The sequence below is a fragment of the Gymnoscopelus microlampas genome (genome assembly GCF_963454915.1).
Source record: "Gymnoscopelus microlampas genome assembly, chromosome: 21".
Lineage (NCBI taxonomy): Eukaryota > Metazoa > Chordata > Actinopteri > Myctophiformes > Myctophidae > Gymnoscopelus > Gymnoscopelus microlampas.
This window is the reverse complement of record NC_139958.1, coordinates 16,519,752-16,537,058: the sequence shown is the minus strand read 5'-3', so window position 1 is coordinate 16,537,058 and position 17,307 is coordinate 16,519,752. Positions and strand designations below refer to the sequence as shown.

General features: G+C 42.1%; 1 protein-coding gene across 1 annotated transcript in view; it reads left to right on the top strand.

Moving 5' to 3' along the window:
• The window catches only part of LOC311038230 (uncharacterized protein), a 112,278-nt gene that overhangs the window by 63,970 nt on the left and 31,001 nt on the right, over positions 1–17,307 (top strand). The window contains exons 14-26 of the mRNA XM_084047622.1: positions 1,788–1,832; positions 4,294–4,347; positions 6,641–6,685; positions 8,258–8,311; positions 9,721–9,774; positions 10,539–10,592; positions 10,800–10,853; positions 10,992–11,045; positions 11,155–11,199; positions 14,720–14,773; positions 14,889–14,933; positions 15,044–15,097; positions 15,794–15,847. Coding sequence (XP_083903748.1) covers positions 1,788–1,832; positions 4,294–4,347; positions 6,641–6,685; positions 8,258–8,311; positions 9,721–9,774; positions 10,539–10,592; positions 10,800–10,853; positions 10,992–11,045; positions 11,155–11,199; positions 14,720–14,773; positions 14,889–14,933; positions 15,044–15,097; positions 15,794–15,847 — 666 coding nt within the window. The remainder of the gene's footprint in view (positions 1–1,787; positions 1,833–4,293; positions 4,348–6,640; positions 6,686–8,257; positions 8,312–9,720; positions 9,775–10,538; positions 10,593–10,799; positions 10,854–10,991; positions 11,046–11,154; positions 11,200–14,719; positions 14,774–14,888; positions 14,934–15,043; positions 15,098–15,793; positions 15,848–17,307) is intronic.

Below are 17,307 nucleotides of genomic sequence, written 5' to 3'. Positions count from 1 at the left end.
GGAAACTTGTAGGCCCGCAGAATTTTGCAGGCCTGGCGGTAATTTGTGGCATGCTTGGTAAACATGCCCCAGAGGAGAGAGACACTCCCCTGATGTTTTACACACTGGGAATTTCCTACAGGGGCATTTCTGCTGCTGGGAAAGACATCTGTGAGTCAACTAGGTTCATAGTAAATCCTCAGTGTTTAATTGAACTCTGAGAGTGTGCAAATGTAACCAAATGGACCCATAAGGGTCCAATACGGTTCCATTTAGTTACATTTGTACGCTCTCAGAGTTACAAGTGGATAAATGAGTGCTGAGGATTTTACTGTGTTGGCTCTGTTTTTCAGTTTTGTTTGAAGTTAGGTTTTTAAGACTGCCAGACCAGCTTTACTGCTGAAGTGTAATTGGCGTGGTGTTTCAAAACCATGCTTCAAACTCAGACCTTTTCAATTTAACCCTCATGTGAAATTGGCCACACAAATGCACGAACACACACACACACACACACACACACACACACACACACACACACACACACACACACACACACCCACACACACACGCGCACACACACACACACACACACACACACACACACACACACACACACACACACACACACACACACACACACACACACACACACACACACACACACAGTCACTCACTCACACACTCACACGCACACGCACACACTAATAATGCGATTATTTTGAATAATCAAGTCTAAATACTAGGCCAACCCCTTGTCTTGTCAGCCCATTGATGATTCTGACAAATTAAATAAAAAAATAAAGAATAATTAATCACAGCGTTTTTCAGTGTCATTAAAGGAACATTTGAATGCTTTTGAAATGAAGCAATAAACATCAACAACTTGCTCTTTTAGACAGTTTGAAGTGGACTCATCATAAACGTGCTTCAGAGTTCAATGATTGAGGCTCATTAACCCTCATGAATCCAATATGCACACTATGTAGCTACCTCTGCAAGCTACTGTAATATATTCTTGCTATTGCTGAAGTCCAGAGTTCAGGTTCGTGCAAAATGTATCACAACACTGCATATCAGATTTAACGATTTTAGGTTTAGTTAGAGACCACTCCTGTTGTCCTCTGCTGCTCGCTCTCTCGCTCTCGCTCTCCCTCCCCTCACCCTCTCTTGTTCTCTCTCCTTCTGTTTGTCTCTCTCTCTCTCTCTCTCTGACTCTCTCACACAGACACATTTTCTGTCTGCTGGTGGGCACACAGCAGGACAGTGGGCTCAAGTCCCCTCCCACCTGCACCACACACACACACACACACACGCACACACACACACACACACACACACACACACACACACACACACACACACACACACACACACACACACACACACACACACACACACACACACACACACACACACACACATACGGGTGTGCACACACACGCAAGCACATACACACACACACACACACACACACACACACACACACACACACACACACACACACACACACACACACACACACACACACACACACACACACACACACACACACACACACATATGCACACACACGCACATATGCACATATGCACGCACGCGCACGCACACACACACACACACACACACACACACACACACACACACACACACACACACACACACACACACACACACACACACACACACACACGCACACACAGCCCCCTCTTATAAGCTCGGATGAACACTGAACCTCTCTTCTGTGCATGTTTGTTTAAAAAAGAGCCAATAACTCTAGAAACTCCTTCCTCTCTTCATCTCTCTCCTAGGGTGAGCTCGGAGCCCCTGGTCCTAGCGGAGTTCTTGGACTTATTGTGAGTACAGGAGAGTTTCTGTGTGAAATATGCTGGCACTTTTCATATCTGGGTTGTTGTAACCTCTCTTTAAAGCGTCCCATTATAACATACATTTAACCCAAAACAATCACATACAGGGAAAATTCAAGACATTTACTCACAGAATATTACTGCTTAGTTTAGATGACATTTTCAAGTACCGGTAAACCCCAACATCCAAATTAACCTTGTCATCCCTATTTTTGATTTGTTTCCTTTTTTTTCCTTTAAAAGTTGCAACTCATTATGAGTTTCTGGATTGGATATTTTTGAATAGCCGAAGTATAAAATAGGGCTTAATTGGTTAAACTGTGTAGGAAATTAACTCGGCTACAAACAGAGGATGTGTTTTGAAATCCATCAGCCAGTGTGGCAGAGGGGTGAGGACGTCAACTTCCTGCCTGCAGACCTAGAAGCTGCTCAAGAAGTCCCTCCCACTTCATCACTTGACAGCGTTCTATAAATGATCTTGCGAGCGTCAATCAGCAGTGCTTAACAAGGAGATGGGGTGTCTTTCTAGAATGTCTCTAATTGCTCAGCCCAGCAACCACATAATAGCATCTGATTATAATGTGTCGCTGTTTTCTCCTGTCATGTCCCATCTTTCCCCATCCGGACCACTCCTTCCTCTATTCTTGGCCACCAGTGGTGGTGGCAGGCCTGTAATTGGGACCTGATTACAGCTGTGCTCTGGGTTCCATCCATGTCCACTGTGTCAGGATAGAGAACAACAACACTGAGCCGTATTCCAGGGATAAAAATATATGAGCTACTAGCTAGAGGGACAGACCTCCACCTCCTAGAGTCAGTGGTGTGATGTGTTCTGTATGTCTTCTGTGACATGCTACGGTGTCATACTGTGGTTGGTAGGTACTAGACAGACAGACAGACAGATAGATACTATAGTGTATATAGATAGATGGATAGATCACCATGCGTATTGGTCAGTGGTCAATGGTTACAGGATTGGTTTAAAACTAGTTTGCTTCCTCAACAACTACAACAACACACTTAATTCACACATTCTGCCCAATAAATACATTTATCAAGACTCTTTGCTGATGAACACTACTTAGTCTGGTCTTAGATAGAGATTGCTGTTGTTTGGTTTCCCAGTATTCTCTCACGTACTAACAACACTATTCTAAAAAAGACCCTAGAGGCCGCAACTGGCGCTAGCGGAGAAGTCATGGGGTCACCCAAAATCAGTTAATCCGGAAATCTTATGAGATAGCTTGTGTGGAAAGGTAAGATATTTTAACCTGAAGGTGGTGCTAGACACTAGACTAGAGCATAGGTTGTGGGAGTCACTTGAATAGTTAGATTTCATTTTCCTGGGAGCATGAATGTACTTTAATGTACATGAATATCCTATTTCATGAGAATCTGCCCATTAGATTTTGTTAGAACTTTGGCCTAATGGTGGCACTACAGGAAGGGCCATGGGGTCAACTAAATTGGTAGAGGCCATCCTCAGGGGTTTATGAAGGTGCATGGAAAGTTCTACCGTAATCCAGCCAGGGGTTTTTGAGATTACGTTATTTGAGACCAGATTGGTTTACGGACCGCCAAACCAAGCGACCTACGGACTGACATAATCCAGCCTTAACCACTGAAGCCCCATACAGTACTTTGTCGTATGACAAATAGCAAAAATAACAGATCTACAGGCTCACATGCAGAGCGTGTAGATCTGCTATTGTTGCTATTTTAGAATGTTTATAAAACTTTTAAAAAAAAATAAAAAAAAACTTTTTTCTTGTTCAGTTTTCCCTTTTAAAACGTTTTTAAAATGTTGGAAAACTTTAAGGTATAATTACATAGCCATATAGATCCGGCAGGTTGAAGTGATTTTAAAGCCCCGCCGCAAGCTAAAACATCTGTCTGCATTGACAGCATGCTCTTTGTGGATATAGAAATATGCATTGTTGCATATTATATACTTTTTCATTGAGCCTACTGTAATTCCTTCACTTCACTGCTACTGCTGTCAGTGATGCCATGTGTTACCGCAAGCATTTATGCATTAGATTCACAACAGATAATCTATGAAACTGAATTGACTCCAGACACTTGGCTACCGTAACCATCTACTACTGTATCCACTCCTCCACTCCCGGATTTGATTGCTTAGTATAAATATTCATTATTCTGGACTGTATCCGATGTGACAGCTGTGTGGATGAAATGAGAACATGGAATGAAAGTTGCTGTTTCTGTGTCTGTGTGTGCGCACGTGCTTGCTCATGTGCGCGTGCATGCTTGCACCCATGTGTCCGTGCATGTGTGCGTGCGTGTACAGTATGTGTGTGTGCGTGCATGTATGTGTGCGTGTGTTTGCATGTGTGAAAGGTGGGGGAACCTGAGCCCAGCCTAGTTTGTGCACACGTGTGGTATCACAGAGAGATGTATTGTTGTTTATCTCCTCTTCTGGCATCAGGGTGATATGGGACCCGTTGGAGAGATGGGACTTCCAGGACCTAGTGGACTGAAGGTAACACACGCACGCACGCGTGTGCGCGCACACACACGCGCGCACACGCACACACACACACACACACACACACACACACACACACACACACACACACACACACACACACACACACACACACACACACACACACACACACACACTCTCTCTCTGTCACGTCCCATCACTTCCTTGACTTATATGCATCATTCCAATTTACTGTTCATGGCAGTTTGCATGCCAATCAGTAATGTTTCAGGAAAATGATGTTCATCGCAGCAGTCAGTATAGTAAGATATTGTTCTCCTTGGTCTGTTTGTGTTATGCAGGAAGTGGGTGCTGATGAATCCGGCCAATTTGGCTGTATCATCTGATTGTGTGTGTGCGTGCACAGGGTTGGGGGAGGGGCTTAAGTCAGAGAAACCTCCCCATGGCCATTTAGCTTCTTTTCAAAACAGGAAATCAACACAAGAGCCTGAGTGATGAATGATTGGTTCCCTGCTTCAACTCTGCAGTGCAATGCCCTTAATGTCATACTGTGTAACCTTTTCAATTAAACAAGTTATTTATTATCTTTCACTGGTATTTTTCCATGATAACCATTCCATATAATTGTGTTTTATGACAACTTATTAAACAATATCCTAGAGTGTCTGCCCCTTGCGCCAAAATGACACAGGGAACGGAAATATACCTGAATTTATGTACTTATTTATTCATTTTAAAGTTGATAAATACCATTTCTGATTACGTTGTTCCTTTCTGAAATAAACTGGGCACTGGGACGGTTTGTAGCGTTACTTCTGCTTCAGATGCTGTAATGACAACAGCTACCAGTATGATTTTACCCAATTACTTTGCTGTATGACAAAGAGCAAAAATATTTTCAAATGTTTTTGTCAATTCTTTGCCATTTTGGCCTATAATTACATGTCCAAACTAGGGATGCCAGGTTGAAAGTGAGAACGAATGGCTCTTTTCTGCTACAAAGCCAGAACCTTCCAGAACCTTTATAACCACAACCATCCCTGAAGGGGAAGGTACGCCATGAAAAACAAACAAAAAAAGCGAAAATAGCCTATCAACAAACAATAGCAGAGCTTGTAGCTCTATTAATTTACCAATTTTAGAAGATTTTTTAATACATTTTCATATACGTTCTGAGTTCTGGGCTCCTAGAATTCAGGGTTTGTACCACCTCTTAACTCATTCAGTGCCAGACTTATTTCTGGCTGTTTGGTCCCACTGCCAGGATTTTGCGATTCTCTTGCTCTTACTCTTATTCTCTCTACTTTTCAAGTAGTCACAGAATATTTATCTCCAGTATGATTGATCCCCTGATGGTTGCTAATCACTGAGGGTTTCACTACGTGGTTTCACAAATGTCAACTAGGCCTTGTTGACATTTGTTGTCCTCCGTTATTATTTTAACAGGGAAGTGAACGGAGCAGTAAATCTTTGGATCGCGTTATCTCCTGGTTCTTTGTGATAAACGACGAATAAGAATACCATTTTTTTTTTTTTTAATTTAACACATCGGGTGCCAGCATTTTTTCATAACAACTTACCGTGGGTGCCAGCATTCTCCCCATTGACTGTGCTTTGCTCTTTAAAGTTTCCGCGTGCGTTACAAGCAAATCCACGCAAAAAAAAGCATCGATTCATGTTCTGCCATGAGCCTGGCTACAGCCTGAAACCATAACATTCCCCTCGCGGGTTACAACGGGGGGGGGGATCGCGCATCGCGCATGACCAGTTTTCCCCACAGGAAACAGATTCGGAGATATAGGCGTTTCAAAGTAGGAAATAGACAGGAAGCGGATGGGGGAAAAAAATGTGTTTCCGGTGAGCGATCTGGCACTTCCTTCGCAGGATTACAATGGGTGCTCCCAGAGCTGCTCTAGCCCCGCCCGCGCGGAGAAAAACGAAAAAAACAAAAAGACTGAAATCACGGTTCAGACCGCGTTCGGCACCGAAGCTTCGGAACCGCCACTATGTAAACACACGGTTCAGACCGTGTTTGGCACCCGATGTGTTAAGAGACGTCAAAAGACGTCATTGGCGGTGTGGGCTTACTAAAAACAGACGTCAAAAGACGTCATTGGCAGGGAATTAGTTAAGCAAATCAGGTTCTGAGAACCTTATCTGAAACCAATCCGTAGCGTATGGAAACAAATTCGTCACCTGTGAAATTCACTTAGTTCTTCTAGTCCAAACGAACCCTTAGCAAAGATTGTGCTTTACGGTTACCCTGCAATGCGGTACATGGGTCAGTCCCTTCCTAAAGCATGTTTGTTTGTTTCTTTTCTCTCAGGGGGTACCCGGAAACCCAGGAGAACCAGGACTGAAAGGTGATAAGGTGATCTGAATATTCCCGTTATTGGCCTGTTTTTAATTAGCATGTGACTGATATGCACTCTGTTGATCCCTGGCAATCTGTGCCTGGCTTGTATACTGTACGTACAGTGCAACATGCTTGTATACTGGTATATGTACAGTACAACATGCTTGTATACTGTACATTCTGTACAGTATAACATGCTTGTATACTGGTATACGTACAGTACAACATGCTTGTATACTGTACATACAGTACAACATGCTTGCATACTGTATGTACTGTACAGTACATCATGCTCGTATGCTTTACGTACAGTACAACATGCTTGTATACTGTACATACAGTACAACATGCTTGCATACTGTATGTACTGTACAGTACATCATGCTCGTATGCTTTACGTACAGTACAACATGCTTGTAGTATGCTTTACGTACAGTACATCATGCTCGTATGCTTTACGTACAGTACATCATGCTTGCTTACTGTATGTACTGTACAGTACATCATGCTTGCTTACTGTATGTACTGTACAGTACATCATGCTCGTATGCTTTACGTACAGTACAACATGCTTGCTTACTGTATGTACTGTACAGTACATCATGCTTGCTTACTGTATGTACTGTACAGTACATCATGCTCGTATGCTTTACGTACAGTACATCATGCTTGCTTACTGTATGTACTGTACAGTACATCATGCTTGCTTACTGTATGTACTGTACAGTACATCATGCTCGTATGCTTTACATACAGTACAACATGCTGCCTGGAACCTTGGTCGTCCATTATGGGCAAGTTACTCAGGAAGTTTAATAAGTTACTCTTTACTTATTACTCCTTTAAAAAATGATAAAATGAATACCACCACCTCCAACCACTAACGTACTCTACCATACAGATTGGTTAACATAATGTTGTATTTATTGAAATACGTTTCAGATTGCAGCTTTAAACCATTCACAAGAAGCTCATCTGTCGGACGTGTGTGTGTGTGTGTGTGTGTGTGTGTGTGTGTGTGTGTGTGTGTGTGTGTGTGTGTGTGTGTGTGTGTGTGTGTGTGTGTGTGTGTGTGTGTGTGTGTGTGTGTGTGTGTGTGTGTGTGTGTGTGTGTGCGCACGCTTGTGTGTGTGAGTGTGGTAATCACCATCAATCCGTTCTCTAAAGATAGAGCCATACCACATGAAGACGCTGGCTCATGACTGTGGTCATGATTTGTGATGTCAGGCAGTGTAATGGATCAGATTATGTGTGTGTTAATGGGTGGGAAGCTGTAATGAATCTTGAATGTTGAAGATGCTTAATGGGATGAGGATCCACGGGGCCAGAGTTCACTTTCTCTAATGGTTTTCCTTTTCTCCATTTCCCTTCTTCTGTCCATCTTATGTCCATCTTCTGTCTATCTGCTGTCCATCTTGTCTTCTGTCCATGTTCTGTCTATCATCTATCTACTTGTCTTCTGTCCATGTTGTGTCTATCATCTATCCTCTGTCCATCTTCTGTCTATCTTCTATCTATCTTGTCTTCTGTCCATGTCCTGTCTATCTTCTGTACATCCCCTCCTCTCTCTTTCTCTAAACCAATCAGGATGAAGTTGGGTCTCCTGGCCAGCAGGGGGAGATTGGATACCAAGGAGACAAGGTAAGCCTGATTTGCACTTCGTCATATGATGGCGTCCCATGCCAAAAAATGGCTTATCTACAAGCTCACAACGCGCCGCGATGTGACACAATGTGAGCTTGTAGATTGGCTATTTTCAGCACACAACTTTGTCATATGACTAAGATATTCACATCCCTATCTACACAACAATATCAGTTGGTTTAAAAAATATATATAATTATATGGAAATTAATTAAAATGAGAAATGTTCTCCATAACTGCTGAAAAAGCAGCTGTATGAGGAATCGTGACATCACAAGTGGAAGAAGTTGCTAGTTGTACATAGTATATTGACGGTACTTGGTGTAATATTGGCCTATAAATGTACATTGTAAATGTCACACCAGCTATATTTGCAATGCTCTGGAAACCTCTTTTACTGTTAACTGTGAAATTAAAGGTATGTTGATGATATAAGTATCCTTTTATTCTTTTATATGGAGCTTGGGTGAGTTTACTAGGGTGGACTTCTTCCACTCCTGACATTACGAAATTGAATTTGCTAAATGTATATAACATACTTGTTGTTCACGAGAATACCAAATTGTAATTCTCACATTGTTTAAATATCCAGCATGTAAAATGATCTGTAAATCCTGTCTTAAAGCGGTAGAGTGCCTGTGCAACACACATGCATGGTCATGGTCATAGTAGACGTACATACTTTGCATACAGACACACACACACACACACACACCTCCCTCCACCAGTGCTCTTGCACCCCACCAGCCCCCTACCCTCGGCAGCTACATTTTCTTTTTCTATAATTTTGGAAAATGGCTTAGCCAGATGTCTTTTGTCCAGGCTATGGAAAATCTTGTGTAAAAGCTCCTCATCTGTCTGTACGTAAAAACTGAAGCTTTTTGTTTCGGAAGACAAAGTGGTCTCTGCAGACCTCAGCACAGATACTAAACTGTCATGATGTGTGTCTAATGGTTTAGATCAGCCAATGGGTGGTTGGGTTCATTGCTTCTGAAGCCGGTCTGAAGCTTTGTTTGTGCAAGAGTTATTATAGTTTTGATATATTCCTTAGTTTATTTAGATTTTGAATTTGGCGTTTGATTTCAGTTCAGTGTTAGTTTGTTTGTGCATAAGTAGTTTAGAATTGACTAGTTTAGTTCTTATTTAGTTTTAGCATTAGTTTTAGTTTTTCAGGCATTGTGGGGAAAGCGGAAGCTGAGAAGGTACTAGGGTGGAAGAATGCATGACATCAGATATGATGGTGGAAAAAGTAAAACAAAGAACATTGGACTTTTTTTAAACTTTCGTTTTTTCTTTTCCTTTTTTTTAAGTTAACACAATTCTTTGACCGTTTTACTTTTAGCTTTAGTCTTAGTTTTAGTTAACTATAATGACCCTGGTGGTTTGTACATGTTTTTGATTGACAGGGCATCCAGGGAGGTCCTGGGTTACCAGGCGTCCGAGGAAAACCAGGAGCACAGGTGAGCTCGCCATGATAATGTCATCTAGAATATTTCACCGCTTTTTGGGGTGGTGTAACCGCCCCCTATAAGTGAGGTTTGGACACTGACCAATCCTGCACCGTGATTGGCCAATAGTCTACAACGCAGTCTACAACGCTAACCCTTCCACAGTCAATGCAAATCTATACTTTTGCAAAGTCAGCCAATCACATTACAGCTAGTGTCATCACCACTAGCTGTAATGTGATTGGCTGACTTTGCAAATTCAGGACTGTGATTGGCTAGCGAAACACATGACACATGTGCAGCCCTATGAATAGCAGTATGGACTTAAAAAAAAGTAATTCATCCTTTTTTTTAAGTGAGTCATGTTGTGATGACCACACACCGCCCACTTCACACTGGTTGTGATTTTTTCAGTAGATGAGAGATTAGATCTACTAAAGTGCTCGAGAAGTTTGACGCACATTGCTCTCCAAAGAAGAATGAGACATATAAGCTATAAGTATTTTGCCTTTTGACAATTAAGTTAGTCTTAACAGTCTTACTGATCTGAAGTTAAAAGCACAGACTTGTACCTTTGATACACTGAGGGACTCCATGATCCGGGACCAGATCGTCTTTGGCGTGGAGGATAAAAAGAGTCAGGGAAAGGCTATTGAGGGAAACGGAGCTGACAATAGACAGAGCCATTAAGATCTGCAGACAATAGATAATCATCATAACGACTAGGAGACAATTCTCATGTCCAGGTTCCCTCTCTGTCTTTCACTTCCTAACAGGGCAAACTAGGGGAGATCGGACCCTCTGGCACGGCTGGCCCCCCTGGTCCAGAGGCATGTATATTTATACAATACATTTATACAAATAGATACAGTATATACAATAATGTGCCTATGTTGTGTCAATAGTAACTACACAGTAAAACCTTAACGGTTCTATTTGTGCAATCTCAGAGTTAAATTAACACTCCGGATTCTGCTGGGTACTGTTTGTCTTCAACCTTTTGTATTAATCATAACATATTATAACAATCATAACAGGGTTTCCCTGGCGACATGGGGCCACCGGGAGGGAATGGCCTCGAAGGACCAAAGGTGAGTAAAAGCATAAAAAATAAAACCATGGTGGTCATGGGGTGGGTGGGCGGTAGTACCGGGATAAAAAAATCAAACATGAACTGTATGTATTTATTGTTGAATGTCAGTCTTTTAAGATGTTCTCTGCCACCTCAGGGAAAGCAAGGTGCCAGAGGTTTGCCGGGACCAAGAGGAATTCATGGGTTAGAGGTACGATTTACACATAACCCCAAACCATCAAGAAACTATTAAACATAAGTTAACATGAGTGGAAAAGAGTGAACAGTGATCATGACATTATTTATCTTAATGTTTACAGGGAGACGATGGTCCGCTCGGACCACCAGGGCTAACAGGGCTTGAGGTGAGTGTTCAGTAAACACGTTGTGGTGAGGAGAGCAGACAACAGGGATCTGCTTCTCCTTTCAACTGAGCTCTTTATCTTAAGCAGCTATCCCTGCTATCCATTATGCATCACTTTCCTGCACCGTGCTATGTTGCACGCATGCATTTCTGTGTGTGTGTGTGTGTGTGTGTGTGTGTGTGTGTGTGTGTGTGTGTGTGTGTGTGTGTGTGTGTGTGTGTGTGTGTGTGTGTGTGTGTGTGTGTGTGTGTGTGTGTGTGTGTGTGTGTGTGTGTGTGTGTGTGTGTGTGTGTGCGTGCGTGCGCATGGTGCAAGTGTGCCCCCAATCCTGACATTCAGATACGTCTCAACCCAGGTATCTGTTTATACTGTACTTTTTACTAGAGTCGAGTGTCTAGAGGAAGGGAGAGAGAGAGAGAGCTCCAGTGGAAGCACAACAGTAACTTGAACCTAAAGCCACTTGCATGCTTTGTGATGCAGCAAGCTAATTGACATCCAGCTGAGAACATGCAGCATGCAGAACATGCAGTATGCATAAAGGTGGCTCTCCACCAAACAGACTACTTCAGACTAGCATGCAGCGTGCAGGACATGCAGTAAGCAGAACATGCAGTATGCAGCACATGCAGTATGCAGAACATGCAGTATACAGAACATGCAGTAAGCAGAACATGCAGTATGCAGCACAAGCAGTATGCAGGACATGCAGTATGCAGAACATGCAGTATGCAGGACATGCAGTATGCAGCACATGCAGTATGCAGAACATGCAGTATGCAGCACATGCAGTAAGCAGAACATGCAGTATGCAGCACAAGCAGTATGCAGGACATGCAGTATGCAGAACATGCAGTATGCAGAACATGCAGTAAGCAGAACATGCAGTATGCAGAACATGCAGTATGCAGAACATGCATTATGCAGAACATGCAGTATACAGAACATGCAGTATGCAGAACATGCAGTATACAGAACATGCAGTATACAGGACATGCAGTATGCAGAACATGCAGTATACAGGACATGCCGTATGTAAAACATGCAGTATGCGGACATGCAGCCAGCATGCCTATTGACTGCATGATAGCAAGAAGAAAAGGCAGTGCTTAAATCCCACATAGTCCCATATAACTTACTATTATCAATATTTTTTCCAAGGAATATTAGTTTCACATTGCTTGTCTTATAGTGAACAGCATGCACAGAATCCTGCATAACGAATGTCAGAATCACAATTAATATTAAGCAACGTATGTCAGGGAAAACCTGTAGATAGTAGTTTAGAGATGTACAGGGTTGTAGAGCATTTTTTTTAAAGTTGTTTGAAAGACCTGTCTCACGATGAACCAGGGACTGTAATTCATAATTTTGGCCACCAGGTGGTGATAACTTGAAATCACTCATTTAAAGGAATACTTCACCCAAAGGAATGTCGCATTCCTGAGCCAATAATTCAATATACCCGGTGCCCGCCGCTGTAGGAGAACCAATGCAAAACTGTATAAAAGAATAATATAAACTCCAAAACAACTTTCACACTTTTCTTCTTAAGTAATCACTGATGAGCCTACTGATGATCCAGGATTGGTCTCCTATTAAATTCAATTAGTCAAATATTGGATTATTGGCTCAGGAATGCGACAAAAACAAACAATCGAATTTTTTGGGGTGAAGTAGAAAAGCCATAATTTACAACTGTCACACGATGCAAGGATGATAATGACAACAGATGATAGAAATAAAGGAGTCGTACATCAAGCATATATTATGGAAGAACGGAAGCAGAGTGATGTGAAATAAAACGTGGCGTTGACAACCTACCCAATGCCTTGTCCTCCCTGCCACCTGTATGTGTGCTGTCACTTTTATCCCACCCACACGCCCTTAAGTCCCCATCTGTCACCTTGCAAACCTCTCTGTCTGTTACCAGTGGTGGAAAGTAACTAAGTACATTTACTCAAGTACTGTACTTAAGTACAATTTAGAGTTATTTGTACTTGAGTATTTCCAATACTCCGGACTTTTACTCGTAACGGAGTATTTCTACATTGCAGTATTGATACTTTTACTTAAGTAAAAAAGTACTTTTTTCCACCACTGCTGTTACCCACCATCTCTGTCACCTAGCAACCATCTCTGTCTATCACCAACCATCTCTGTCACCCAGTAACCATCTGTCACTCATCATTCATTCCCACTCTTTCTCTGAAGAGGAACTATTGTAAATGGTCACTTTCCTCAGGTCATGTTTCACAGGTCTTACTCCTGTTTTTTCTCATCCTGTCTGTTGAGCCTGATTCATACTTTGTTGTCATATGAAGGACACGCTGACAATAGCCGATCTATAACAACCGTGTCCGTCGCATGTAGATCTGCTATTTTTTTGGCACATCATATGACGGTGTATAAATTAGGCATTAGACTTGATGACTTAATCTCTTTGTCTGCCAGTTCCCGCTCTTTCTTTCTTTCTTTCTCTCTTTCTGTCTTTCTTTCCATCCTTTCTTCTGCCTCTGTTCAGCTCATTTCATTAACTCTGTGATGAGTGGCTAACAGGCTCAGACCCACATATAAATCAATCTGGGGAAAGTAAATTACAAAAACAGATCTGGCTGTGGTCAGTGCTGGAGAAAACCATTTGAATAAATATTTTGCCAGTGCCATATTAATCCTCCTATTACTACAAGAATGAGGTTTTACTGTGTGCTTATGGGCGGAACACACTGTGGGCTTGTAGTGAATTGTGAAAGCTGCCAGTTGTTCCAGAATAAAACTTTAATGCCACCAAACCTTTAGAACAGAGGTCTTCAACTAAGGACCCCTTAGCTGAGAGAGAGATGGAGCAGGGACCCCCACTACATATTGTATAAGTTGTGTTGCAGATTAAACTTTTTCATAGGTTTTTGTTTATTTCAAACATTCAACCACTTAAATCCTCAAAACTTAGTAAACCTGACCTTTCACCAGTCACCTCATACGGTAGAGATCTACTGATGCAGATGTGAGGTCACAGGATAGAGATCTACTGATGCAGATGTGAGGTCACAGGATAGAGATCTACTGATGCAGATGTGACCTCATAGGATAGAGATCTACTGATGCAGATGTGACCTCATAGGATAGAGATCTACTGATGCAGATGTGACCTCATAGGATAGAGATCTACTGATGCAGATGTGACCTCATAGGATAGAGATCTACTGATGCATATGTGACCTCATAGGTTAGAGATCTACTGATGCAGATGTGACCTCATAGGATAGAGATCTACTGATGCAGATGTGACCTCATAGGATAGAGATCTACTGATGCAGATGTGAGCTCATAGGATAGAGATCTACTGATGCAGATGTTACCAGTCACCTCATACGGTAGAGATCTACTGATGCAGATGTGAGCTCATAGGATAGAGATCTACTGATGCAGATGTGACTAGAGACATTGATGACACTGTTACGCACAGTAGCAGAAAGTCTATGATGTGTGATCATGTATAAATATATGATGTGTTCTTTTTCAGGGCAGAATGGGCAGGAAGGGTTTCCCGGGGGCGGTCGGACCAGAGGGAATTAAGGTGATCAATCAAAAATAGCTTTTCATCGTACAATTGATATTGAGGGCTTAAGTGGTTGATAACACAGTTGATGGACGTATATTGAAAACACAACACACATATAATATCTCTGCAGGGAGAACCTGGTACAGCAGGGACAGTTGGAACCATGGGAGAAAGGGTAAAGACGCCTCTTATTACTTTTCATTTGATATAATTGTAGCATCTTCATTCCTTCATGTACTGTTTACCTGCATCCTGCCCGTCCAACCTGGCGTGTGTGTATTTCAGGGTCTTGTTGGATTCATTGGACCTGTTGGCGAGATGGGTCTGGCCGGGGAGAAGGTGAGCCGTCCTGTCCCTGTCCCAGTGTTTTTGTCGCTGGAACATTGGAATATATGAATAGAAATGTAATTTATTCTTGGCTTTTAGGCTTCGTAAACAAAAGTTGCACAGAGCACATATGACAAACAACATGCATAGGCTATTTAATTACTTTTATACTATACTTTTATAGAAAAAACATTAATAGTGGAAATAGCCGAGTGGAAATAGCAGATCTACAAGCTCAAATCGTGTGAGTTTTTAGCTTGTAGATCTGCTATTTCCACTATTTTTGAAAATGAAAATTCTTAATAGGTAATGATTATGCAAAGATTATTGCGATTATCCAATCAGGAGAGAGAATCCCACAAAGATTATTCATCAGCATTCAATTTATAGTGTTCCAGATCAAATTTTGTTTTTGTTTTGTTTCATCACTTCCAATTTCACTTGCTTATCCTGTATCCTATATGAGTTCTCTCTCCTGACAAAAAAATAAAAATGGTATCCTGACCTGAAAATGCATTTTCTGTTTACTAAAGAGCTGGAGACACGGGAGCAACCCCTGTTACTGAACAAACACTCTATCTATAGCAATGATTACTATCAGAATATTGACCTATTTAACGCTTATTTTAACAAATAAATAACAATTACACCACCTTTAAATGAACACTGAGGAGTTTACTGTGAATATTTGTGGATAAACATTTTTAGGGGGACAGAGGAGAGATGGGAGTTCCTGGACCACCAGGAGAAAAAGGATCAACGGTAAGTGAGAGTGGCGGTGTATGTGTGTGTGTGCGTGCATGTGTGCGTGTGCGAGAGTGCCTGCTTGCATGAATGCGTACGTGCATTTGTGCGTGCCTGCCTGCCTGCTTGGAGTGCTGAGATGTGTTTTTTTTCAGATGCACAGAGAGAGCACAGAGAAGGCTGCAGGGGCGGAGGGGTGGTGCGCTCCAGTTTGGGGCAATCATGAAAGAGAGGCTAAGAAATGCTAAACTTACATTAAAATGTGTGTGTTATTCCCATGGGAATATATTCATATCTGGGCTCAACACCAGTTCTGTGTGGCACGTTGACAGAAAAGGCTTCTGGTTTTAAACAGACTCTTATGGTTTCCTAGACGGCAAAACACACTCCTGGTTTACAGTTTAAGGACGTCCCCTGAGCTAAAAAGCACTAACCAGAGCTCAATAAGTGATCTCAGTGAGTGAGCTGCACGTAAAGCAGTGGTTCCCCAAGTGGGATCTGGGGGTTCTAGGGGTTCTAGAGGGTCCCCTAGCATCTAAATGTAACCTCTCTAGCCCTATTTTATACACCAGCTCTTAAATAGTCGATCTAAGAGCTCACTTAACGTGTTGCATCAAGACGCAGTGTGAGCTTAATTGTGAACAACACAATTTTTAACAACACAAATATTCTCTTATCGGGGTCCCTGCCACAACAACTTTTCAGATGGAGGTCCGCAGCCAAATACATACATCATATATCATCATCAATTTGGGGGTCCCTGACTTGAAAATGTTTGAGAAACACAAACATAGTAATGTAATGTAACCATTTTTAATGTTTGTGTTTATATCTGGCATGGTTTGGCCATGTTCCCATTCGTCTGTCTGTCCATCCATCCTTTGTGTTCCCGTTAAGCCCCTTGCGCACAGCGTCTGGTTTATTTGTATGAAAAAAACAAATGACAAAACTCCCAAATTGCTGTCGGACGAGTGGCTGCGTCATTTTTTTTTCCAATCCAGTTGACAAACCAAAATGACAAATAAAAAAATTGCATCAGTGTGCAAATACCTTTAGTCGGTAACCGGAAGACTCGACCCAAAACACAGTTGCCCCCCAGCGGTTCTTGTTTGTTTAAGTCGTTCATCGAAATTATTTGTATGACAATGAATTGTCAAGTAAAATAATAATCCTGACAGCCAGCCCTAATAGGGACGCAGGGGTTCATATAGTTAAGTGGTTAAGAGTTCATGGGAAAAGTGTATCATGCCTGACTATACCCCCATGTCATTCACAGTCTACTCCAGGGTTGTCAAACTGGCGGCCCGCGGGCGTTTTGCGGCCCGCGGAAAGGTCCATGGCGGCCCGCAAAATACTTTTAAAAATAGTAAATTGATACTACATGTAACAGACATAGAGTCGCACTTTAAATTGCGTCCAAGCAGCTCCACCACTCGCTGCAGCGAGTACCTCTGATGGCCCGCTATTGTCTCTTCCCA